This window comes from Rhinoderma darwinii, chromosome 4, assembly GCF_050947455.1.
Source record: "Rhinoderma darwinii isolate aRhiDar2 chromosome 4, aRhiDar2.hap1, whole genome shotgun sequence".
Lineage (NCBI taxonomy): Eukaryota > Metazoa > Chordata > Amphibia > Anura > Rhinodermatidae > Rhinoderma > Rhinoderma darwinii.
Window position 1 is genome coordinate 272786900 of NC_134690.1, and position 25623 is coordinate 272812522.

Below are 25623 nucleotides of genomic sequence, written 5' to 3' on the forward strand. Positions count from 1 at the left end.
ACCACTAGAAATATACAGTAGAATAACGTTGTAATTGTAGCTGGTAACTTTTTGGCACTAAAATGTCGGCCACCATGTTTATGTAAATAACTGCTATATACGGCCATACAAACACACTATCTCTCCTATGGTCTTTTTATTGGAATTAATATGCAATTTTTAAACCTTTTCTTTTTCTGGTATACATATTGCACCAGTTTATATTTACTTTTTAATTTCATAAACCTTTGTGAAACCATACATTTTTTATAAGTTTTCTATTTGGTGTTCTGGAAAGAAGCTTCAACGGCAGCATGGCAGCATGTACTTTTATTTTCTAATTTTTTACCTTATAGTTTGCAATAGGTCACTTAGCTGCTGCAGTACCTCTTGAGGATTTTTTGTCCTGTTATGATATGCTAGGATGCTGATCCTTCATGTCTCAATAAGGTTTATGCTATAGACCTGTACAGGAGCAGGGGGCAGCTGGAGGAGGTAAATAGAGTTGTGCCTATAAAGAAGGTGCAAGCCTATACTCGTGACTTGTGTTCCCACTCTTTGTTAGTTTTCATCTGTTTAATATTATAAATGTAGACTGGTGTATACATTAGATTATATTGAAAAGATCCATATCCAGATTGTGTTTCAGAATGAGTACTGCCATTGGCACATAGTAGACAAATGTCTCATGCCTGAGCAACATCACTTTCTGTTGATGGTAACCAATTCTCCAAACAAATACTTGGCCCTTTTTCTATAATAAATAATTTACCCAAAGTGTGCACCATCTAAACAGATTTATTCTGACATTTAATGTCTGGTTATAAAAGTTTATTTGTACTACAATTTCTCTTAACATGATTTTTTTATTGGTAGTTAGTACACTAAATATGAAAACTTATCATAATAATAATAATAATAATAATAATAATAATAATAATAATAATATGTCAAGTGACAGATGGCAATAGCATACAAATTCTTGTGCTTTTTATACATACATGTGCAACATTGTTGTAACATTACGAAGAGGTCCATATCATTGCACAGGAAGCACTACCATAGGCTTTGTCTTGGTGAAAGTGTCTTGGTTATTAATAGTTTTTCTTTAAAAGTCTATGTATTTCTTTTATTTTTACTTCTTCATTTATGATGTAAACTGGAGTTTCATTTTGTACTCATGGATCTTTGGATCCAATACCTATATTGGTCTTTTCTAGTACTTCTCTGAAATTCATCATTCGTCTTACCCCTTCCTCTGTTGTTTTATGTTATCCAATTGAAAGCCCTTGCCTTCTTTTTTGCTTCCCAATTTCTGTTAATCATTTACGGTCATCATTGAGCTCCAACTACAGTTCATCTTGGTTTCTCAATTTTCATCCTATTTTTTTTGGGATTGTTGTTGTTTTATTTCTTTTGTTTCAGCTTAACCCCTTAATGACCGGGGCATTTTGCACGTTAATGACCAAGGATTATTTTTTGTTTTTTCACGGTCACATTCCAAGAGTCGTAACTTTTTTTTTATTCCGTCGACATAGCCGTATAAGGGCTTGTTTTTTGCGGGACGAGTTGTATTTTGTAATTGTACCATTTTTAGATGCTTATAACATATTGATTAACTTTTATTAACTTTATTTTAGGAGAGAATTGAAAATAAGCAGCTATTCCAGCATTAATTTTCACGTTATAAATTTACGCCGTGTACTATGCAGCAGAAATAACATGTTAACTTTATTCTATGGGTCGGCACGATTACGGGGATACCAAATATGTAGAGGTTTTATATGTTTTTCCTACGTTTGCACAATAAAAATCCTTTTAGAAAAAAATTGCTTGTTTTTGCATCGCCGCATTCCAAGAGCCGTAACGTTTTTATTTTTCCGTCGATGTGGCCGTATGTGGGCTTGATTTTTGCGGGACAATGTGTAGTTTTCATTAGTACTATTTTGGGGTACATAGGACTTATAGATTAACTTTTATTTTATTTTTTATGGGGGGAATGGGAGAAAAGAGAGAATTTTGCCGTTGTTTTTTGCGTTTTTTTTGGACGCCATTCATCCGGCGGTTTAATTAATGTGTTCATTTTATTGGTCAAGTTGTTACGATCGCGGGGATACCATATATGTGTATGTGTTATTTTTTTTGACAGTTTTACTAAATAAAACCACTTTTTGGGCCAAAAAAGTAGTTTTATATAACTTTGACTGTAATTATTATTTTTTTTTCTTCACAAACTTTATTTAACTGATTGACATTTTTTTTTTTAAGTCCCATCAGAACACTTCACTATGCGATCTGTTGATCGCATATATAATGCTTTGGTATACTTAGTATACCGAAGCATTATTGCCTGTCAGTGTAAAACTGACAGGCAACCTATTAAGTCATGCCTCTGGCATCGCCTAACAGGCAGTTGCTGAAGACAGACCTGGGGGTCTTTGTTAGACCCCCGGCTGTCATGGAAACCAGACGGCGACCCGCGATTTGTTTGCGGGTGCACCGATGGGGTGACAGAGAGAGCTCCCTCCCTCTGTCAAACACATTAGATGCCCCTGTCACTATTGACAGCGGCATTTAATGGGTTAAACTGCCGGAATCGGAGCGCGCTTCGATTCCGGCAGTTGCAGCAGGAGCCAGGCTGTGTATAACAGCCGGGCTCCTGCCGCTTATCGCGTGGGTACAGTGTCAGTACCCGCGCCATCACAGGACGGATATATCCGTCCTCCTGCGTGAACTAGCAGCTGCTGAGGACGGATATATCCGTCCTTCGGCGTTAAGGAGTTAAAGACAAGCCATTCTTTAAAGGCGGCAGCTCTGGAAATCAGTGATTCAACTCAGGTCCAGTTTTCGGAACCCCCGGCGATCAGTTGTAATCACCAGGAAAGAATTGTCCAGTCATAGTTCCTACCAGGACATCTAGTATTAAATGTTGGCCATTAAAATTATTTTAATACATGTATGGGCTGGTTCCATGACTACCATATGCCTAATAGACCATATGGACTGGGCTTGTATTTATGAGACAACCCATGTAACTCACAACTTTAAGAAGTCTTGATTTGCTCCAGAACATGGTTCAGTTATAAAATTTGGTGCTTAAACTAGGCTCAATGGTATTACCTGTTTTTCATCAATTTTCCAATTATTAGCAGCTTGCTGGGTTCTGTCAATTTCAGCCTCTACCGTTTTGGTCTTCTTTTCATCTGTTTCATTTCATATCACATTGATAAAATGAAAGGCTTATTTTGTATGGCTACTTGCTTGACACAAAAATGTTGCTTACCAGGTTGGTTTATGTGTTTTTCATGCCATTTGGTGACTTTTCTAACCTTCCCTTACACTTTTCAATCGATATTGTGGTCGGTCATTAATTGCTTCAGCTGACTTCTCAAAAAAATCACATTTCCTATGACTTGATTGGAAAGCCTCCACAGTTTTGATGTCCCAGATGACCGCCCCTTTTTGTGGCAGAGGACATTAATCTAAAAACTCTGAATGAGATCCTGACTTCTCAGCCCACTATAGAATATTTCTTGCAGACAAATCTTATTTTTGTTCATGAATGTTATTAATGTTTTATTGGTCTTTGCCCAGCCAGAGATAATATGCTGATATCTGGCATAAGACAATGTCACTGGACTTACCATTGTATGTTAAGGTATGTAACATTAAACAAAAATATACATCACATTAGACAACTGAATATAAGATAATATTTTTCTTGCGTTTGTGATTTTAAATTTGACTTTGTATGTTTATGCCCAAAATTATTGCCATTTAAATATGACAGTATGTATTGGAAAGGCACTGATCGTTGCTAAGAACTGTTCTACCGAAGCGTATTAACTGTCTAAGAATGCAGCTGCTTTAGTACATAGACCACATTAAGTTCCAATACTATTTTAGGGCAGCAAGCGTTAAAAATAGTGTTTGCTTTAGCACATAACCACCTCAAGTGTTACTCTTCGACCACTTTAAATGCTGGGATGTGTGACATTTGTTGGCTGAGTAAATCATGTCAACTGGTCAGAATTTTCCCTTTAAGAGTCAAATCTCTTTATAAATCTAATTTATAATCTATGTAAAAAAAAAGAAAGTTGAGATGAGCAGGTTCCCACTTTGAAATGCATGTATCTTGAATGTGGCTAAGATACAGGATACACAAATAAAATATTATTCGTTTGCCAGTACATTTGCTACATTTGCCTTAAGTATAAGAATGAGATATTTTTTTTTAGTACTTTTTATTATGCTTTTTATGTTTAATGTCATGTAAAGTGTGAAGTGAATTTGGAACAATATTGGCAAGTTTTCTGCCAGTTGGCTAATGAGTGGAACTGTTCCCTCAATGCTTGTTCTGTTTACTAAGTCACATTATGCCTTGGCAACTTTTTCCTTCCATGTGTATTAACAGTAAGAACATGCAGCTGTATGGGATATGGGACTGAGCTCCTGTTCACCAATCGGTTCCCTCTTTGTTTTATTTGTGCACAGCTACGCTTGAACAGATATTCAAGTTACTAAATGATCCTTTCATGGCCACCAAGTCAGTTTGGACCACACATTGTAGACATAAAGAACAATTTATACCTAGGTATCAGAAAACATTAACCAATGTCTGTTCACAATAGCGCCTTTGTATTGATAATTTCAATGGGACAGGCATTGGTACTATGTAAAAACCTCCGATTGAGGGATGTCTGAGGATTTTCAGTACCCTTATATTACACACTGTTATAAAAGATACACAAACTCTATTCCAGAATTGACCTGATGTGCATGTCCTCCAGTTTTATAAGACAAGGTTCTGTCATAAGTTCCAGCTGTGATTTACAAGGTCATAGGTGTGGTTTACAGATCATTCTCAGGCCTCTCTCTCTCTCTCTCTCTCTCTCTCTATATATATATATATATATATATATATATATACACTATTTTACGCTAAAAAAAAATTACTATGGTAGCTGAGAGTTCTTTTTCTTCCTAAGCAATTTAACAGCTATCAAATCAGGACATCTTCTCTGCACCTTCCCTTAGACCATTCCAATTCAGCAAATAAACATTATAATTTACATATAACTATAAAACGATAAAAACACCTAGCATTTTATGACTTAGGGCTTTTATTCCAGCAAGTGTTTATTTTCCATCTATAACCATAAATGTGCACTATGAAGCAAGGGCATAACAATTGGATAGGCTTGCTATTAAATTAATTTATCTTTTTTTTTTAATTACCTGAAACACATCCAAAACTCTAAATGGAAGGATATCTTGAACATGTCATACTGGATCTCATAATACTTGGTGGCAATCCATTCAAGGCTTCTTTGAATTTTGTTAGTCCTATCACAAGTTATGTTGGACTCTTTGACTCATGAACTCTCAATTTGAGGATAACTAAGCTTTTTAGTTTTACATATGTGATTTTTCTGTGTTTTTTTGGCGTGATTATTTATGCGCTTTTTGTAAAAACGACAGTCCAATAATTTGCTGTAATTTTTACAATAAAAAAAGCCCTTAAAAATCATGGTAAAAATACAGCAAAACCACATGTCTGAAACAAAGTGTCTTAGTCCATGAAATTAAGAATAAAACGGTATGTAAATACAGCCACTTATATGTAAGCAATGTATGACACCTTAGACAGATATACTGTAAGTAGCTTCTATCTGCGCTTTCAATCGTTCAATAACTCAAGGTAAAATGATATAGAAATGGCGCTCTATAAACAGATTGGATTGAATAGTTTATAAGAAGCTTTGTCTTCTCTACACTTCCACATGCTCTAAATCAACAACTCACTTTGAAATGAAATCCTAAATGCAATAATAATAAAAAACAAAACGCAGGGCAGTTATTTGGCCATTTTAGAACTGCTCAAAACCCCTAATACCAATCTACTCAAATGCATGTGTAAATCCATATTCAATAGTACCTGGGATAGAAGCCAGATTTAAATCTCATAGCTGAAAGTAAACTTGGAATTTTCTAAATGTTGGCAAAAACAGTCAATAAAAATAAATATCTACAACTGAAAAATAAACTATTCCTTATTCTTGAGCCAGACAGCAAATACCCTGACTACATGCTTAAAGACCTGACCAGGGATAGTTGTTTGACAGCCATGTTCATACACCTCTTCTCAAACAGCAACTTCACGAGCGACAAATTTCAGTGTATTCATTAGTAAATTCTTACTTCCAAATCGCTGTCAGGTGGAGGTGACGGATTATTTTTTCTGCCTCTTCCCCGAGACTTTGACCCAGCACTTCTACACGTCCTGTCATCAAGATCTTTGATTGGTGTTGAGGGACTCTGTACTGTGTCAAAATCCCCTGGAAAAAAAAAAGAACATTTTAGGATTTTTTTTTTGTTATGGTATTGCCTGCTAAATGTGATAAACCAACATATATACATATAGAGACTGTGTCAATGGGCCGGTAATAATAAATGTCTCAAACAAATTTCTGTTTTTATTATTTGTAAACCAATGAGCAAGTTTTGAGGTAGTATGGACACAATGGGGCAGATTTACTATTGAGATCGTGCCAGATTTCTGTCATATTTTGCGCCAAAATGTTGCACATTTTCGGCACACAATGTCGCATTTTATTTTAGATGTATTTTTGTTCAGAATGCGCCAAAAAGAACAGATGTTTGTTCCTTTCTAAACACCTTTCAAAAATGGCTACAAAATGCACAAATATTCTGGAATAAAAATTTGTCGCAAAAATAAGTCAAATCAAAATGGTGTAAGGAAGAGAACAGTGTGTTACAGGTCCAGCAAGATGTGCCACTGTGATAAAGTTGGTGCATCTTTTCACTGCTTGGTCTAACTGTTAGACAGCATTAGTACATCTGCCCCACTGTGCATATTCAATTAGTTATTTCATGAGTCCAGAATACTGTACCATATCAGAAATACCAAACGTCAGTGGACTCATTGTGCGAACAATAAATTGCTATAAAACTAACACATTTTTGAACAGCAATATAAAGCTTATGTGTATAAAATAATAAAATCAGAAATAACAATACATATGATAAGCTGCAGAAAATGTTGTAACCAATGTTGCTAATATAGGCTCGAGAAAGGCCCTCTGCAGCCAGAATTGTCTGCTTGTCAATTTTCTTGAGTGGATTCATAAATGTAAAGATTTATTGAAATCGAATGCCTTGGATTTCTCTAACATATGGATTCACAAGTGGAGTGAGTGGTGAAACTCCTGCCCAAGTCCGTACAGCTAACTTAACAGCAGCAATGGGGACATTTTGAAGATTGTAGTAACTAAATAGCTGATCACAATACAGGGTTACCGGTTTCAACAATGTAAAATGTTGACCCAGTAGAGACCCATTACGGAGATTTTCCGCTGAAGCCAAATTGTACTTGGCATTGTGTAATTTTCTTTATTATCCTAATTTGTGAGGCTTATTTTATAAGGTTAAATAGTTTACAACTTTTTGACCTTGGACTTCAGATAGTGTTTTAGGTTTGGTCAGGAATGCAAGATGGGTATTTGAAGTTCATAGTGTACAACCTAAAGGGTCCAACTGGTCTTGCCTATTGGAATAGAAGAATCTGTATCTTGGTGGGTTACATTTACATGTTATATTGGTTTATTGGTCCTACTGTATTCTGTGGTTTAATCTCCCAAACCCTACTTTCAGTGTGTACCCAAACAAGTGTTTCCTGGTCCTTATTTACAGTACGTGTCAATGTTTTTATGTTTTTTTAGGGTTACTTCTAGATATCTGCTTTGTCTTCTCTACTGTTCCTTTTATACCTGTCTTGTAAAATATAATCATGCCAAATTGCAAGATTACAACAAACAAATCCAAGAAACTGGACTGCACATTTTGTACCTTAGAACATGACAAGGCATGAGTGAATCCAGGGGCGTAGCTAAATGTTCAGGGGCCCATGTAGTTTATTACATAGGCCCCAGTTACTATAGTAACTTTTCATTGATGTGGCGGGGGGGGCGCAGGCCCCCTTGGCTTCGGTGCCCTGTCACAATTGCGACCGCTGCGACCCCTATAGTTACGCCACTGAGTGAATCTTTATCCTTTTACACCGGCTGATAATTGAGGGAAAAGAACGCTCATTCCCAATCAGCAGTCCGTAAAAGGGTGCATAAAAGATCCGATCAGCTGACGAATGAGTGTTTGCTTGTTCATCGGCAGATCGCTGCTATGTCTACATTGGCCAATAACCGTGAACAAGCGCTCGCACGAGCGCTCATTTGCCCGATCATCAGCCTGTTTAAAAGGACCTTAAGAATAATCATTACCGTCAATGATGCAAACTATATGAGGACAAACGATCTTGTTCACCTCCATACAGTATAATGATTGCTCCATGTAAATGGAGTGAAGCGAGCGCCGATCTATGTGCTTTATTGTTTTGTACTGCCATATATTTCCTGCAGTTAAAGGACCTTTCGTTTATGCTGACATACAAATGCAGCACCAGTTATATGACTAGTTGTTGTATACAACCTACTGTATATCTGCAACTATCTGAAACAAATGAAAGATAAAAATGCAATATGAAAAGGTATAACTTTTCTCATATCCGTCATTCATTAAAAGTGGATAATCCTTACGTTCACAGCACAGAGCCATAGCATAAGTAGGCAATTACCTTTAGTACAGACACAACAGGTATAATAAAAACATGTTGTACTTACATCATTTTAGCCACAGTTAATGCCCGACATAGTTGCATATGGCTGCTTGGAATATAGCCCATAACAATATGTTTGTATGTGCTAATCAAAATATACCAGACACTACACCCAACAAAATGTACATTTACTGTATGCTAGGAATAATTTACTAGATCGCATTGTTTATACATGTTTTCTCCCATAGTAAAATGCTGTTTCGTCCTGTTCTGCAGTGCAATAGGGTTTTACAATTGCGCAGCGCACTTTAAATGTGCCTCAGTGACTCTGTATAAAAAAAACCTGTACAGCATCCTATTTAAAAACAAACATGACGTTGTTACATGCAAATCCAAGTTTACATTTTTAAATGGCATGTGGGAAAAATGAGTAAATCCTTTCTCAAATATATAAATGGAAGGGAACCCGGAGCAGAGTATTCATATGTGTATTTAATGGGGGTTTTGTTTGGGTAGCATATAGCGATTGACTTGAGAAATTTACAATAACCTTTGTGTTTTTCTGAATGGCAGAATCCCTTTTTTTTTTGCATTCCCCAGCTGTCCATAAATCCATTTCCTCTCCTATAATCAAGACTCCAAGATTTTTACAATCCCTTTGACCACTTCTGGCATCATTTTTTTTTTTTTATAGTTTTCAAATATATACTGATCACACTTTACCACATCTGCTTCTTGGACTGTCGGAAAAAAGGCAAATCGTTACAAGCCAAAAGGGCACTATATCAGAGAGGCAGCTGTTTTGTACCATTTCTGTTGTGATAGTGCTTAACACAGTATTGCAGACCACAGATTTTAGCAGAACCTTTCCAGAAAAATGAGGGTAAAATACTTTCTCAAGTGGAAAAGTTATACTGGAAAATGTAGGAAAACGTAAGTATTATATTTAGATTTTCTTAGTCTTCTTTTTGTAATGATAGATGTAGCAAAAAAACATTTTTGTCATGGAACTTTAACACAATTCCTTAGGATTTAAAGCATGCACCCATTCAATGTAAAAAAAAAATAAAAAAAAATCAACACCCTACTAAATGACGTTTTATTAGCTCATAAACCAGTAGTACCCATTCTTCAATATACTTAATAAAATAGTAACATAGTAAAATTGAAAAAAGACACAAATCCATCCTGTACAACTAATTATCCTGCAATGTTAATATTAAAGTCATTACTACATTCTGCTGGATAAATGCTTCCAAAATTTCTTCCCCTGTATCATAGAGAGAGAGAGCTCAAGATTTTCACCACTCCCCAGCACTGGGTTGAGAATACATGGGTAGTGGGACTAGCTGTTTTGTTTTTTTTTGTGTGTGGGCGGAGGGGTTATTCCTTTCTGTACTACATTTTTAAGAATGTCCTCCTGCAAGTAGCTTTCATTATAGCCCCATTTTACGCTGCGTACAGAGTACCTACTATAGTTGTTCTTACTTTCTGTGACCACTAATGAGCAAATACCATAAATTATTGGTCTCTGAGAATGGAAAAAGACTGGTTGTTGGGGAACCCTAAATAAAAAATAAAATAAAAATTGAGCGGCATTACTGTTATTGGCAGCAAGCACATTGGGTAAATTTATTATGATTTGACATCTGTACTGTAGAATGTATAAATGTTTTATGCTGCCTTGATGCCAACCAGGTATAAAAATTATGTTTGGAACACTTATTTGGTCTACTAGTGGCATAACTACAATGGGGTTCAGGGGTTGCAATCTGCATTTATGCCCTGGTGTCTGAGGGGGCTCAACGGTACCCTATAACAAGAAAGCAGTATCATAAAGGGGCAGTGCAGAAGTATATACTTGCACAATAATGTAGTGACAGAGCATTCCTACTAATAGGTCGAGTCTAAAGTCATTGTACAAGATGGTTTATAGCTACTATACAGAACGACATCAAAGGTGTAGCTCAGATAAACAGATCGCTAAGTCCAACTATTATTTCTGCATAATTCCTGCGCTGTGTCGCATTAGGAATATTGCTCAACATACCATACAGAAGAAAAAATACTGTAGGGTAAAGTTGTAATTCTCCTTAGTAATGTATAGAACATATACAGTATATTTCATATTTTTTATTTAAGAGATGTTTGAATATAAGTTTGTGATGTAGTTGTATATCTATGTCCAGTCTAGCTAACACTAATGTTCTTGGGGTTTTGCCCAACCACTTTGTAAGTGAACCTCAACTGTTGTGCCCTTCACTTCACCATTTCTTCCTTCAGAACCAACTTTATTTCATTAAGCTAATCTCTAATTCAGAATGAGCAGCTGTCCTGTTGAACGTAAGGTATGCATCTATTTTAGAATTGCATAAGTCAGCACTGCATGGTTTTTGAACAACTGGACTTTTAACTGTCTGGTTCTCTTAATGCTGATTTGCCTTAACCTTTTGTAAGCAGGAGCATGTTAAAAGAGACATCTATTCAAATAGCTAATTTTTCTTGTTATATCAAGGGTTTTTAAGGAGAAGCCCACTTTTTTTTATATTTTTTTATTTCTTTTTAAAAAAACAAAACATTTTAGTATATAATTCTGTATGGTTTAGCTTCAATTAATGTTAAGTTTCAAAATGTGAATTCATCATTAAAGGAGCAATATTCCCTTTTTTTCACTATCAGCCCTTTTTGCTCCCTTTCGCTTTCATTGTGCTGCTTCATTCTTCTGGATTTGTGTTCGAGCTGTCAGCCTCCACCGCATGCACTACAGATTGGTTATTATGGGGTATAGGATATATTGGGAGGGCTTCAGGCATTCACATTAGTCATAGCCTATGAGCTCCAAGAGATAGAAGGTTACCTGTTCATTTGAGCAGGACTACTCCCGGCTAATGTTCAGAGCCATCCCAATAAATTGTATATGATGCCGATCTAGTCGCTAGATTACAAGCACTGCAGGACGGGGAATAACAAGAGGTTCAACTGCGCATGCATGGCAACCGCAAGAAGCACTGCTGGTGGTCGTGTCTACAGACAACTAAAAATAACAATGATGAAGTCATGGAAATATGTGAAAAAATATCTAGAGATAGAGGTATTCTCCGTAATTGATTGTGACAGGTAATAAGTATATTTAGCTGTGAAAGGAATTTTCCCATCTCACAAAGTGATGGCATATCCCTAGGAGATGAATTGGGCTGTGCTGCAGTAACCTGCACTGCTGGTGGCCAGGAGCGCTGCTGTGCAGGGAGAATTTTAAAGGGGACGCAGAACTAAGATGATATGCCATCACTTTGTGAGATGGGAAAGCCCCTTTAAAAAAAGATTTAAAGATTATCTCAGCGATGAGGCAACCGTACGATCCTCATAAGTTCCATCCACAGAATTCTAACGGTATCATACAAAGAGACACTTCAACAATGACAGCAAACTTATAGAGACTTGCAATTCACAAAAACTTCCTGCATGCTCCTTCTCCTCTTGGATCATCTCTTCTTGTTCATCCTGCTCTTCCACAGTCCAAATCACAAGTGACTTAGGAGACATGTTGGGTGGTACCAGCTTATATTAGCCCTTCCACTGGCCTGCTGGTTTAGCGATAATTAAACAATGGCTCTGCTGCTCGGTGGATTCAAAAACTTTTACCAGAGAGCAGCAAAAACTTTGTAGCCTGCGAGCTTCCACTTGGGCACCAATTATTAATGCCATTTTAGTAAAGTGTTTAATAATATATTTGCTAGGCCTGTTTTTTTTTCATTAATAAATAAGCATTCCCTCAGCTCAACCTATTCGAACTGAATGTGACTCTTGAGGCAAAAAGAAAAAAAGTTTATTTAATCATTAATGGACAAAACGTATCTTCCTGAAATGCCGGATTTATGTCTTGAGTCTTGACAACAGCTTGATATACAAATATTGAACATATAAAACTCTTAAAAGTGATTCCAACTACGGTTTACCTGAATGAAGATCTGTACCTGGTTGGTTAGTTAGGCCGGAAAGTGAATCCTGTAACTGATACGTTGATGATGATGAGGTGCCATCCACCGTGTTATTTGGGGTCATGTAGGCTGAATATGTTGATGCTGAGTAATACTGTGCATATTGGTTTTGGCCGAAAGCTGTATAAGAGGGATAATCCTGGAACAGTAGGAACAATTTATTAAGTGAAGTAGTAAAATGATTATTTGAGATTTGGCAGTAGCGAGGATTAATTAGAACTTAACACTAGGTTGAAGCCTGTATCCTGTTACTTCAGGTAGATTTAACATTGAATTAACACATAACCAAAGAAAATCGCTTACAAAATACTTGGTCTTAATATCTCAGTCACATTGAATGCTGTGCTGTAGCCTATCATTACAGCGCATTCCTTAAAACCATTTCCACAGGTGGCTAGGAAGAATTATAAAAAGGCATACTGTTCGCCTTTTCATCCATTGCAATGGATTTACATATTTTTCCCCCAGATGTATATCTTGTATAATATTACCAACTAGAGATCTGTCAGTTAAAAGCAAACAACTCAAATCGGAAATGTCACGCCTATGAAATAATTGCAAAATCGTTTTAGCTATTAGTATATAATATTTTCACCTGCACACAGAGGACTAAATTAAAGCTCCTGCGTCCCAGTGAAAAATCTGAACTGGCCTCTTATGCCATGTGCTATTTATAAGACTGGCATCTTCTTATGTGGCAGAGAGGCTTTTGGGCCTACTCAGTTACAAGGACACAGGTAGGACTGCTACCTCTGCACACCCTATAACTACACCCCTACCTTCACAGGGTAAATAAAAGCGACATGAATAGAAGGTTACTATAGGTCTACTATGTTTACAGTTAAACATAGGAAACCGGGGGGCACCGAGCTGAGGGTCACCCTCAAATTTGAAGTGTTTTACCATAGAATGGCAGATAGCTATTTGCAGAAAGTATGTGTCACTTTCACCTCCGACTAATATATCAAGTTATTTGTCTTCCATGACATCCATTCCAAAGATATTTCATTCGAAATTTTGCCTATTGGTATGTAAGCTTATTTATAAAGGGAAGTTAACATATCTTCATTCCATGTGTGCCTTTGGTATTGCAACATATAATGCTGATACATATTATTAGCTTTGTTTCATGCAGATTTTGATCTTACATACAATGGCTGACACGGAAGTTATGGTACAAATTCCAAAAGTCGACTATAGAAATTAATTTATTACGAGGGCATTTTGGAAAGAATTATAATAGGAAATATAACACATATATATGGATCAGTCAACCCAGTAACAATTACTGAGCAATGGAGGATGGGATGTTATTATGGGATTAGACATGATATCATTGGAGGGTTTCTATTGGGAAAAGGAGCTGGTGTCTGATAGGCAGAACCTGAAATCTATATATGTTCTACTGTATTCATGTTTTTTCATGGTTGAATTCACATATCAATATAGCCGTCCTTACCTGCTGAGGATTACTAAAGTTGGTTGAATTGGTTACTGAGTTGTTTGCATAAATACCAGATGATGGGGTAAAACTAGAACCTGTAAAGGAAAGAGTTAATGTTAGTATTTATTGTTTAATACAGTAAAACAACTATGATTTCTTATTAAAAGAAAAAAAATCCATCTGAAACTTTAAGGGTAAGTTTACAAGTACCGTAAATACTGCAGATTTTGTTGCGGAAAATCCGCAGCATAAGGACAGATTCACACGAATGAGTGCAAACTCGACTTAAAAATGGCTGTCTTTCACATCTGAGTTGCACCCGTGAGGGACCTGTCTTCACGTATCCCCATAGACTTGAGTCTATCAAAGGATCCGAGAAAATGGAATAAAATAGGGCATGTTCTATTTTTCAATGGACCCTTCACACAACCCTTGAAATACAGTGAGACTGTGAGACTATCGTTGTTTTAATGGCAATCACACGGACGTATAATGCGGTCGTCTGAATCTGGCCTAATACAGTAGCAGTAAAGTGGATGATATTTGAACAAATCTCATGCACACGCTGCGTAAATGATGAGCAGAAAAGCTGCTCAGAAATTGGCCTGCGAAAAGTTTTTTTTAATCTGCAGCAAGTCAATTGTATTAGCATAATCGCTGTCATTTTGTTGCAGGGGTTAAAACCCGCAACAAATAGCAAATGTTGTGATTTTTGTGGCAGAAAAGAAACGATTCCGCTGCAAAAATCGCAACTCAGAAAAAAAAAAAATTATACGGTACTTACCCAGAATTCTGTGCTTCTTCGTCCAGGCTGGCCTTCTGGGATGACGTTTTATCCAATGTGACCAGCGCAGTCAGTAACAGGCTGCAGCGGTCACATAGGATGAACCGACATCCGAGGAGGATGGCCTGCAGGACGGCAGAGAGAGGCGTCGCCATGGCTACGTAAGTATAAAACAATTTTGTGAAGTTTTTGTTAGCCGTAATTCCCGGGTACGCTGTATGATTTTATGCTGAGGGAACATAGCTGTTCTATCTGTACCCCTTCTTAGAATGAAGCCAAACCCAGCTACCAGCTGTTACCACCGGGATAAACTCTGTGTGATCATGTAATACATGGGCACTTAAAGTCACAGGGGGCTCCTACTATAGAGATGCAGAGATATGTGTTCTGTGTTGTGCTGTTGCTCTGCATTCTGACACTGTCCAATCATTGCTGTCAGTATCAGACTGTGCAGAGATACACCCTATTGATAAGGAGAACGGTTACGCCCAGAGGTTAATGTATTAATATATTTCCAGTAAGAATAACAGAGCAATGGCACAATGCAAATTTCAAAGAAAGTTGCTCCAGAATTATTTTATGAGGAACACATGTATTTACTAAAACAGACATGTCAGTAGAACTGACAGGTTCTCTTTCTACACAAATGTATACATGTTGAAAAGCTAAGCAGCATTAGATGCAAACTTCCTATTTTATACTCTGATAAACAATTGCTATCTAAACCATATACATCTATCTATGAGCTATTTATCATATTTTTACTGCATTAACTTTTGTACCTGGCATTTGGTAAGAGTACGGAGTTTGGCCTGGTTGGGGTGTGGAAAATCCGGGACTGTAACTTAGGCAACCACTCTGCAATGGAGACTGTGTTTGAGGGAGTCCACCTTCTGTCTTGATACCAGGAAGCATTACTCCTAGATCTGGATGAGATACATACAATCATTTCTTAAATGATGAAGAGTACTCAATATAAATGAGAGAGTATAAGAAAAGAAGAAACATACCGTATGTTGGTAAACTGTAGGGCTGTCCAGTTTGTGAGTACGCTGTGTAAACTGTAGGTTGCTGCATTCCAGAGTACTGGGTTTGTCCAGCATACGCTGACATAGTCTGAGCAGCTGGTGTTGAGAGAATATGTGGATAGGGCCTAGTGTGAAAAAATAAAAAATAAAAATAATAATAATAATAATTAGCTGCAGTATATAGTATACTGTATATGTTACAAGTTAACTTTACTGATTCCTCAATCATCATTTGCTGTTCCAACACAATAGTTAATATTGCTTTATCTAAATTGTCTAAAATAGTAAATTAAATAGAACAGCTGGGACAATAGTATACATAAAAAGTATAAGTACAGAATGTCCAAGTAAAAGGAAGCTACACAAACATGAATACAATAGCCCTCAAGATTTAAAGAGTTCACAATTTGGTGATCGTTTTTCTGAACTGCTGTGTAAAAAATAAAAAAGGGCTCTCTGGATTTTCTGACAAACTTTTTATGTATATTTAGATGTGGTAAAGATATAGTATCTGAGGAATAAGCAATAATGGAAATATTTTGGACTAATTGGAAAAAAAACAATCGTATAGACAAAGAGTAAAGCTGGCTGTGCAAACTGATTTTCTGATAAAAACAAAGAAAATGTAAGGCTGAATATAAAACTTTTTGAGAATATTTCTAAACCTATGGAATGGGTGTGAAAAATACAGGGATGGGGCTGGGAACTGCTTGATTTGGATGAGGCGAATAATGGCAGAAGTGAACTGTAAACGTAGCACTTCGCTGTAAACTTTCAAGTTGTCCATTTCAGGACATATTGAACTACTCTACCTTGTTAAAACAGTGTGGTTTTGATGATGTTTTATTTTTCACGCCAAAATTTTTTAAATCCTTTGTGTATTATTTATTTCTGATACATTGCTGGTCTTGACTATCTGGTATTGGTCTGCACCAAACGGAACTGTGTGAACAAGATCTCATTACCTTTTTTCACCTCTAGATAACCAGTGGTTAATGATTCAAATTTTTTCCTCTGGTTGAACCGGATTTACATATGCTTCTTTCCAGTCAACTATGTAACTACATTTTATTTGCAGCTGCGCACAACGTACTTGTAGTCAAGTACCCAGTGAAGCCTCTAGCAGCCGCTACGTAGCGATGCCACATTCAATAGTATCTGCATCCTTAGGATGCAGATACTGTTGAACACTTTGGCAGAGCAGTGATCTATCTCTATTTACTAGACTGCAGTTCACGTTCAACCTGCAGCCTATCAGGCACAGGGGCAGGATCCCTGTGCAGGTCAGCGTGATGATGTCACAAGGATCCCGTCGGAATTGAGGATGCTGTGGAGCAGCTCCCTTCATCGCGGGAATGGGGCCTAGGTGAGTATAATTTTTTTTTGCTTTATTTGTTTGGGGGCGCTATCTACAAGGGGCGCTGTATGGCACTATCTACAAGGAAGGCAGGGGCCACTATCTATAGGGGGGCTGTATGACACTATCTACAGGGGGGCTGTGTGGCACTATCTACAAGGCGGAGATGTGGCCACTATCTACAGGGGTGGCTGTATGGCACAATCTAAAAGGGGGAGATGGGGGAGCTATTTACAAGGGGGGCTGTAGGGCACTATCTACAAGGGGGAGGTGAGGCCACTATATACGGGGGGCTGTATGGCACTATCTACAGGGGACTGTATGGCACTATCTACAAGGGGGAAGTGGGGCCACTATCAACAGGTGCGGCTGTATGGCACTACCTACTAGGGGGAGGTGGGGCCACTATCTACAGGTGCGCTCTATGTTACTATGTACAAGAGGGAGGTGGGGGCACTATCTAGAGGGAGGGATATATGGCACTATCTACAAGGGGGAGGGGGAGCTATATACAAGGAGAAGTGGGGGCACTAGCTACATGGGGGCACTATCTACAGGGGAGCTGTATAGCATTGTCTACAAAGGGGGAGGGGGGCACTATCTACAGGGGGAGTGTGGCACAATCTACAAGTGGGTAGTGACACTATCTACAGGGGCTGTATTGCACTGTCTACAGGGGGGCTGTATGGCACAATCTACAGGGAGCTGCATGGCTAAATCTACAGGAGGGCTGTATGGCACAATCTACAGGGGAGGATGTATGGCCCAATACAGGGGTCACTATCTACAAGGAGGGGCTGTGTGTGGCACCCAGTGGAAGGGGGGCCCAGTCAAAAGTTTGCTATGGGGCCCAGTTATTCCTAATTATGCCCCTGACTCCATGTGCCGCCATATGCGCTCTGTAAGGCACTATGTTACAGAGAATAGATCCATAATACGAAATCAGATGGAGTATGACATCATTTTTTTCCTGTTAGATTTATATGGAATCCAACAGAAAAAAAAAACACCATATGCCTCCATATGAAATTGGAGACATATGGAGAAACAAAAGTGTGCGCCCAATGTATTAATGTATTACAGATCCATACAACTCGGAGGTTTTGCAAAACCATACTAGGGCAGTATGTATGAGTTCTTATATATATATATATATATATATATATATATATATATATATATTCTTATTGATCTGTATTTTCTCCGGATAATGTGCAATGAAATCATCTTTACTTTTCTTTGTGTGAGGTATAAATGGGAATTTGCACTACCTCACACCATATCCCCCATCTTTACGTATTGCAGCTGTCCCTTAGTCAGTGTTCTCATCTACACAAAACATAGTATGTTGAGGGGACTTTTTATAATTTCTTTGTTATACTATTTATTATATTTAAAATTATACAAGTAAGGGGGAGGGAAAAAGAGGTTAAATTACACTGAAAAAGAAAAAGTTTGGAGCCTTCTCCAAACGGATATTTGAATTTTTCTTTCATGCATACAATACACTTAGAAAAGTTTATTTAATGAGCCTTGTTATTGGACAAATGGCGCATATATATATAGCATCCCAACCTATGAAGAAAAATCTGCCCGCACCTTACCTTTCTACTACCATTGTCTTTATAGAAAAAAGTGTGGGAATTTATGCAACTCCACAATTACTACCTACACTACTGCCTATTGATATAATCCAATAATAGTGCTGTAAAAGGATTTAAAAAAAAAAAATCAATATATACTTTTGTAGAGAAAAAAATGAAATCTGGACCCTTTGTTACCTCTCCTTTATTCTGATGAATAGAATTAAGGCATATATGTGAGGACTGAATGGTGGGTCATTAAGTTTTAAATACCTTATACATAGTCCAGTCTTACATATCCAATGTCAAATAAAATACAGTCAAAATGCTTTGAAGTATATATTTTTAGGTGAAGAAAAAAAAAAGTATAAATTGCCAAAAGCATACAAAAGTAATCTAAAAATAAAAAAACAATAAAAATAACCATTTCAAATATATGCAAACATATGACATACATTTTCAAACATTTGCATCTTTTCACCTATTATTGTTAATTAATAATATATTGTTAATTTTTCAGAACTGCGAGAAATCGGCTTGCCAAAAAAAACAACGTTATGCAACATGTGGCATATGTTTGCATATATCACCCCACTGACTTCCATTATTAAAACAAAAGTATACTTGTGTATATATATATATATATATATATATATATATATAGTTGAGAACAATAGTGTAAAGCCCTAATATTTTACACTAAAAAAATAAGGTATTCCTGAATTATTGCACAAAAACTCATGTCAAAATGACACACTTTGGCCCATTTAAAACAATGGGATGTTTCATGGATATGTCCCTGTATGTATTTGACAAATTGTACTGGGCACACTGTCATTAGAGACTTGGTTTGGAGCTGCATACAACACCATTTTTTCCATCAAAACGACAGATACCAAGCCAGAACCCAACAGACCCTATTGTCAGTCAATGGGGACAGCCTGGTGCCGGCGATTTCCGAGGTACGACATATTTGGCAGAGCGTTGTGGCTTCCTTTATATAAATAACTTGACAAACTATACAAATGTGCTGTGCCAAACCCTTCTGTTAATCAGTTTATAAAAAACAAGAAGAGTTCTGTTTCTAAACAATTCTAGGACATGGGTCACTCTTGACTGGTACTTGAGGGATCATGTAGTTGCTCCCACTAGTTCATCTTTAGGAGGCATCATCTAATTTATACATATGCTCCGATGTCTGCAGATTTTAAGGTGTTTGCTGGTTTTACCTAGGGCAGTGTTTCCTAACCAGCGTTCTTTGGGGTAGGGAAGGCAGTTGGGGTTCTTTAAGAGCGAAAAAATTGTTATGGGATACCCACTTGGTAATAAGTTTGTCAGAAACTGGCAAAAAAAAAAAAATGAAGGAACTATGAAAATGACTTGTTTAGGTCAGAACATACATGTTTTCTGAATCACGCGTCACAGCTGATGATGGAACTTGTTCGGCAATTTATTCAAGATAACAGAGCTCATCCCACAGGTTTATCAATAATTGAGTTCTGAAACACAACGCTGAGGTGCTGTAAGGCTGCAATAGGGCATCAGTAAATTGGCCAAGCAGAACAAACAGCCAAGAGTATGAAAGCTACTGTATAACTGAATTTTCTATATTGCTCTGCATTTTTAAAACTACAAAGTTAAGTAAAAATATACATAAACATATAGCCAATGCATAGTTCTGACTTTTATTTAGATTATAAAACAAACACTTGCATATCCTCCTTGGTCACGAAGAAGCGTTATGTGGAGATCAAAAAGTTAAAATGTAGCTATAGAGAATATCCCTTGTACTCATCACTAGAATCATTATAGAAGCCTGAATTGAGGCACACATAGTCCCTAGGGCTCCATTCTACAGAGCCATAGGCACTCGTTCAACCGAGTGGTACCTTTATACGGCGCCATATTCTGAAGAAATTCTTCTAGGGGAGATTAATTCAGTAATATGGCATTTGAAGCAGCATATCACATACGAAAACTCTGAATGCCTCTGTATGAAATTGTTAGAAGTACAGTAGGCCCCCGTATAAGTCTATTGGCACCTTATTATTACAGTATATAGTTTAATTAAGAAAAAATTTGTCTCAAAGTTCAGATAAAATTTTGAATGCATAAAACGCCATTATTGCTACTATAGTACCGCTGATAATATAGGGGTGAACACGGTCCTGGCAGTTTTAGAGTTTATGGTTAGGGATGACATGGTTACATTACAAAGCATGAAATTCTTTACAGCTGTTTAACTTTACAGCAATCTTTTCATGCTGAATTTTAACACTACATATAGATTTCCAGATATGAAGCATAACATTTCATATAACGCTGCAAAAGAATTTAACTCTTCATATAATGCTGAAAATTTTATAAAAGTGGAGCAGTTCCAAAAGAATTATAAATGCATATATAAATTGCCCGTATGCTTAACACAACTATTTACAGTTTTACCCATAAGTTAAAGAACTTGTCACTTACTTAGAGGGATAAAGCTGAGGCGAGTACTGGTGTGCTGATCTTGGACTGTAGCCACTGCTTGTTATTACTGTAAAACATAAAACACGCTTACAAAACTTAGTATCATAAATAACTTGCATTCACGCTCTAACAGCTTTAGCATAGATCATAAATGCTGACAAAATGAGTTATTCTAGTGTAAAATAGGACTACAAAGTGTGGAAGTATTTGGTACGGAACTAAATCTACATCTTGGCAACAGCAATTTTTGGGGGGCCTGCTCAGCAGGAGAATGCTTCAAGTCCTCGAACTAGAAAAACAAAAATACACTGCGGATAGGTACTCTTCACACGCATTTGTTAGAAATAAATACAGATATATGAAATGTACCGATCCCACAGTCAATTTAAAATAATAGCCTCAAAGTCACCATGCAGAATCACACTCTATTCAGCCGGTTAGTCCAGAGGGGTACCTTACATAACATGCATCCATCTTTTACGTTCTAGTCAGTTATGTGAGTACTATGTAGCATGCAAGGCTGGAATTGGGGGTGCTCATCATCATCGACTTGCTGCAGTTCATCATCTCCACGACATGGCATCCTAAATCTTTATCTTATGTGGACTAACGCCAAACATAGTGCTGAAGGTTTTGTTTTTTTCTTTCGCTTAACCATCTGTCTCTATCAAGACAGATGCATGCCAAATATACATTCAGCATAATGATGAACCCATCCCACCATAGGGAATCCATAGAGGAAACATACAGTGTAATGCTAGGCCGAGTGCTTATATTTCACTTTCACTATAATTAATACACTTTAGTGTAACAAACATGTATTAAATCCAATTAAGTTCATCTTGGTTTCAAGGGAAAATAAATCATAATTATCACCGAAAATGGAAATAAACTGAGGGTTGATAGTTAGCAGCACATAATGTGAGAAGTATATAACAATCCCTTTTATGTCTCCATATTAACATCTTTAAGGTGAAAGGCATCTTGGAAAATAAACTTATTAAGTGGCAATCAGGACTCCATTTACCATACGGGTAAACTGGGGCACCACAGGAATGGGACTTCCTTTTAAAGGGCGCAAACTAAATTGTAATGATATCTATATAGAATTAAGGACCATTATGAGCCCTATTCTGCAAATACTACGTCATTACAGTAAAATTCCAATACTGAAAAACCAGATGGTCCAGAATTGCTGGTAATTTGACATTGAGCAAAAAATAGTCCTGACCCCTTTTATAGCATATATTTTTTTTAAACCCCAAACTAAAACCTGCATGTCCTTAATTTAGTTTACTATATTACTATACTACGCTGACTTTTTAATGTCAACTCCTGAAACGTTGAAAGTCCTGTTTTATCTTTAACGTATTATACAGAGCTGCCCCTCATCGCATCTTATCTACCACCACAAGCACCATCATGTCATGTTCCCACGGTTCTTTGTTCTTTAAAGCCTTCCGTTTTCTACTTATCCCCATGCCTAAATGTTTTATGAAAAGGCACTATGCTTATAAGCAATTATACATGCATACAAACAAACATACTGCATAATGTATTTTTTGAACAAGGAGACAACTTTACTGAGGGATAAATGAAGTATTTGAAGTCCTATCAAAGGCCAAATGGGCATTTCTATGCTGTTAAAAACATATTAATCTCTTGCTTGTTTTGGGTCTATCTACCAACTACCAGAACCTTAATAATCGAGAGGAGCCCAATGTGGATATCCTGAGTAGTGTCATGATCCCTTTTGTTTTTTACTCAGGTCAGCATGGCAGTATTGGGGCATACCTGTAAAACCCACAAGATCTCTACGCTGTATTTGGTGATAGGAGATCGACACAGGGTACAAACTTTTTCTCTAACATGAAGTTGGTGGAAATGCTACCACACGGTTCGCATGTTAAGGCGGTTCTGCCGGTAGTGGCGGTTCTGCAACTTAGGTTTAAATAATGATAATGAAATGATGTGTGGGGAAAATACTTCCGTCTACTGCTTGCAATAACCTCCTCACAACTTCATTAATATAATATGTGGAATAATTTTTTTTTATTGAGTTGCCTACTTTGGTTAATAGCGGAACACAGAAGGCATTTTCTTAACATAATAAATTGAAACTGACAAGGGAAACTGGCAAAATCCTCAGTCCTGTACTTTTACTATTTTTTAAAAAGGTAATTTGTTGATAAGTAGTCTACTATTTAATATTTGAAATATTACTGTAAATAAATGAAAATGTGGTCTGTCTGCACAAGCCTACTATTATACTATAATAATTATTTCACTTATTTAGCAATCTTTAAAGGGGATCAATACAAATAAATATATAAAAGGCTCTTCAGTGAACATTTTCAAACTTGAAACATTTTTTTAATATCTTTTAAGCAAAAATATTATCACCTGAAGCTACAGGCCCAAAGCCTGAGGATGCACTGCTGAGATATTTTGACTGTTCTTTTTTCTGGCAGGTGCACTGTGTTATACCATTCAGCCATAGCATTTAAACCATCTGCCTAATATTGTGTGGGTACCCCTTGTGCCACTAAAACAGCTCTGACCCGTCGAGACATGAACTCCACAAGACCACTGAAGATGTCCTGTGGTATCTTGCACCAAGAACTATTGAACTCTATTGGACTCTACTCACACCCTGCTGGCCACTGCTGTCAAAAGTTAATTGCCGTTATCCCCACTTCTAAACTCCTCCTCCGAGCGTAAATAGCGGTCTGCATACATTTTATGCTTTTTATGGTAATAATCCGGCAGTCCCGTTCATTCCTCTTCTTATGCCCGCCCACCACCGAAAACTGAACTGCCCTAAATGACAAAATCTCGTCTGATATAGCGTGCATGCACCCGTCATGTATGGTCCGATATCCTTCCCTGCTTCGTCTAGTTATTGCACATGTGCTGCTATGGTGTCCCATTGTGCGCATGCGCGGGACACCGATGCGCAAGCACTGAATTTTGTGTGTGCTGGGGAGGTGAGTAGCTGCCAATCAAAAGTAAGGAAGCAGGGTTAACTCGAAAAGGCTTGAGGAATGAAGATATGATTCTTTGATACTCATTAGCATATGGCACAGGAACACTAAAACATGGAATAATAAAGTCACAGAGCATACTTAGAAGATAATTATAGGTTATATAAAAATAATTTTTCACCAACTTCCACCAGGTATTGCTAGTTTAACCCGTTAGTGACCGCCCCATAGTGTTTTTATGGCAGACACTAACGGCTTTATTCCGATGCAATAGCCGTTTTATGGCGCTGCATCAGAATAAATAAACAGAGCAAGGAGCCATTAAATCTCCCTGCTCTCAGCTGCCAGAGGTAGTTGAGGGCTGGGGGCATCCCTGTTCTAATGGGTGAGATTGATATCAGTATTGATCTCATCCGTTTAATCCCTCAGATGCGGCGCTTAATAGCGGGCGCCGCATCTGAGTGGTTTTGGAGAGAGGGAGGGAGCTCCCTCTCATTCCTCCGGCACCCTGTGTGTAATCGCAGAGTGCCAATGTCTTCTATGGCAATAAAGGCCATCTTCCCTAATCTTCTCTAATAAAGGCCCCCAGGTCTGCCAGTAATTAATGCCTGCTAGGTCATGCCAGAGGCATGGCCGAGCAGATGCCTGTCCGTTTTACACGGACAGGCAGTAATACACTGCAATACAAAAGTATTGCAGTGTATTATAAATGCGATTCAAGGATCGCATAGTGAAGTCTCCTAGTAGGACTAGTAAAAAAGTTTAAAAAAAGTTTAAAAAAAGTTTAAAAAAAGTTTCAAAAAAGTTTAAAAAAAGTTTTAAAAAAAAGTGAACAAAAAAATGAAAAACCCACTTTTCCCCTTACCAACTGCTTTATTATTAAAAAACAAAATAAAGTAAAAAAGTTACACATATTTAGTATTGCCGCGTCCGTAATAACCCCAACTATAAAGTTATTACATCATTTAACCCGGTCAACATCGTAAAAAAATAAAAATAAAAAACAATGCTTAAAGTGCTGTTTCTTTGAATCCTGCCTTAAAAAAAATGTGGTCAAAAAGTCGCATCTACTCCACAATAGTACCAATAAAAACTACAAGTCGTCCCGCAAAACTAAAGCTCTCAAACAGCTGCATTGGCAAAAAAATAAAAAACTTATGACTCTTCAAATATGGAGACACAAAAACAAATAATTTTGAAAGAAAAAGTGTTTTTACTGTATAAGTAGTAAAACATACAAAATCTATATCAATTTGGTATCATTGCAATCTCAACAACCCGTTGAATAAAGTTATTGTATTATTTATACCATACGGTAAACGGCATAAATTTAGGCCGCAAAAAAGTGTGGCGAAATTGATG

The 25623-nt window shown here is 37.2% G+C and overlaps 1 protein-coding gene across 2 annotated transcripts in view; it reads right to left on the bottom strand.

Moving 5' to 3' along the window:
* Positions 1-25623, bottom strand: part of EYA4 (EYA transcriptional coactivator and phosphatase 4) — a 121566-nt gene that overhangs the window by 32815 nt on the left and 63128 nt on the right. For both annotated transcript variants that reach the window (XM_075864307.1, XM_075864308.1), the window contains 6 exons: positions 21278-21344; positions 15848-15990; positions 15620-15763; positions 14069-14148; positions 12568-12748; positions 6181-6317 (listed from right to left, as the gene is read on the bottom strand). In XM_075864307.1, the coding sequence (XP_075720422.1) occupies positions 6181-6317; positions 12568-12748; positions 14069-14148; positions 15620-15763; positions 15848-15990; positions 21278-21344 (752 nt within the window). The remainder of the gene's footprint in view (positions 1-6180; positions 6318-12567; positions 12749-14068; positions 14149-15619; positions 15764-15847; positions 15991-21277; positions 21345-25623) is intronic.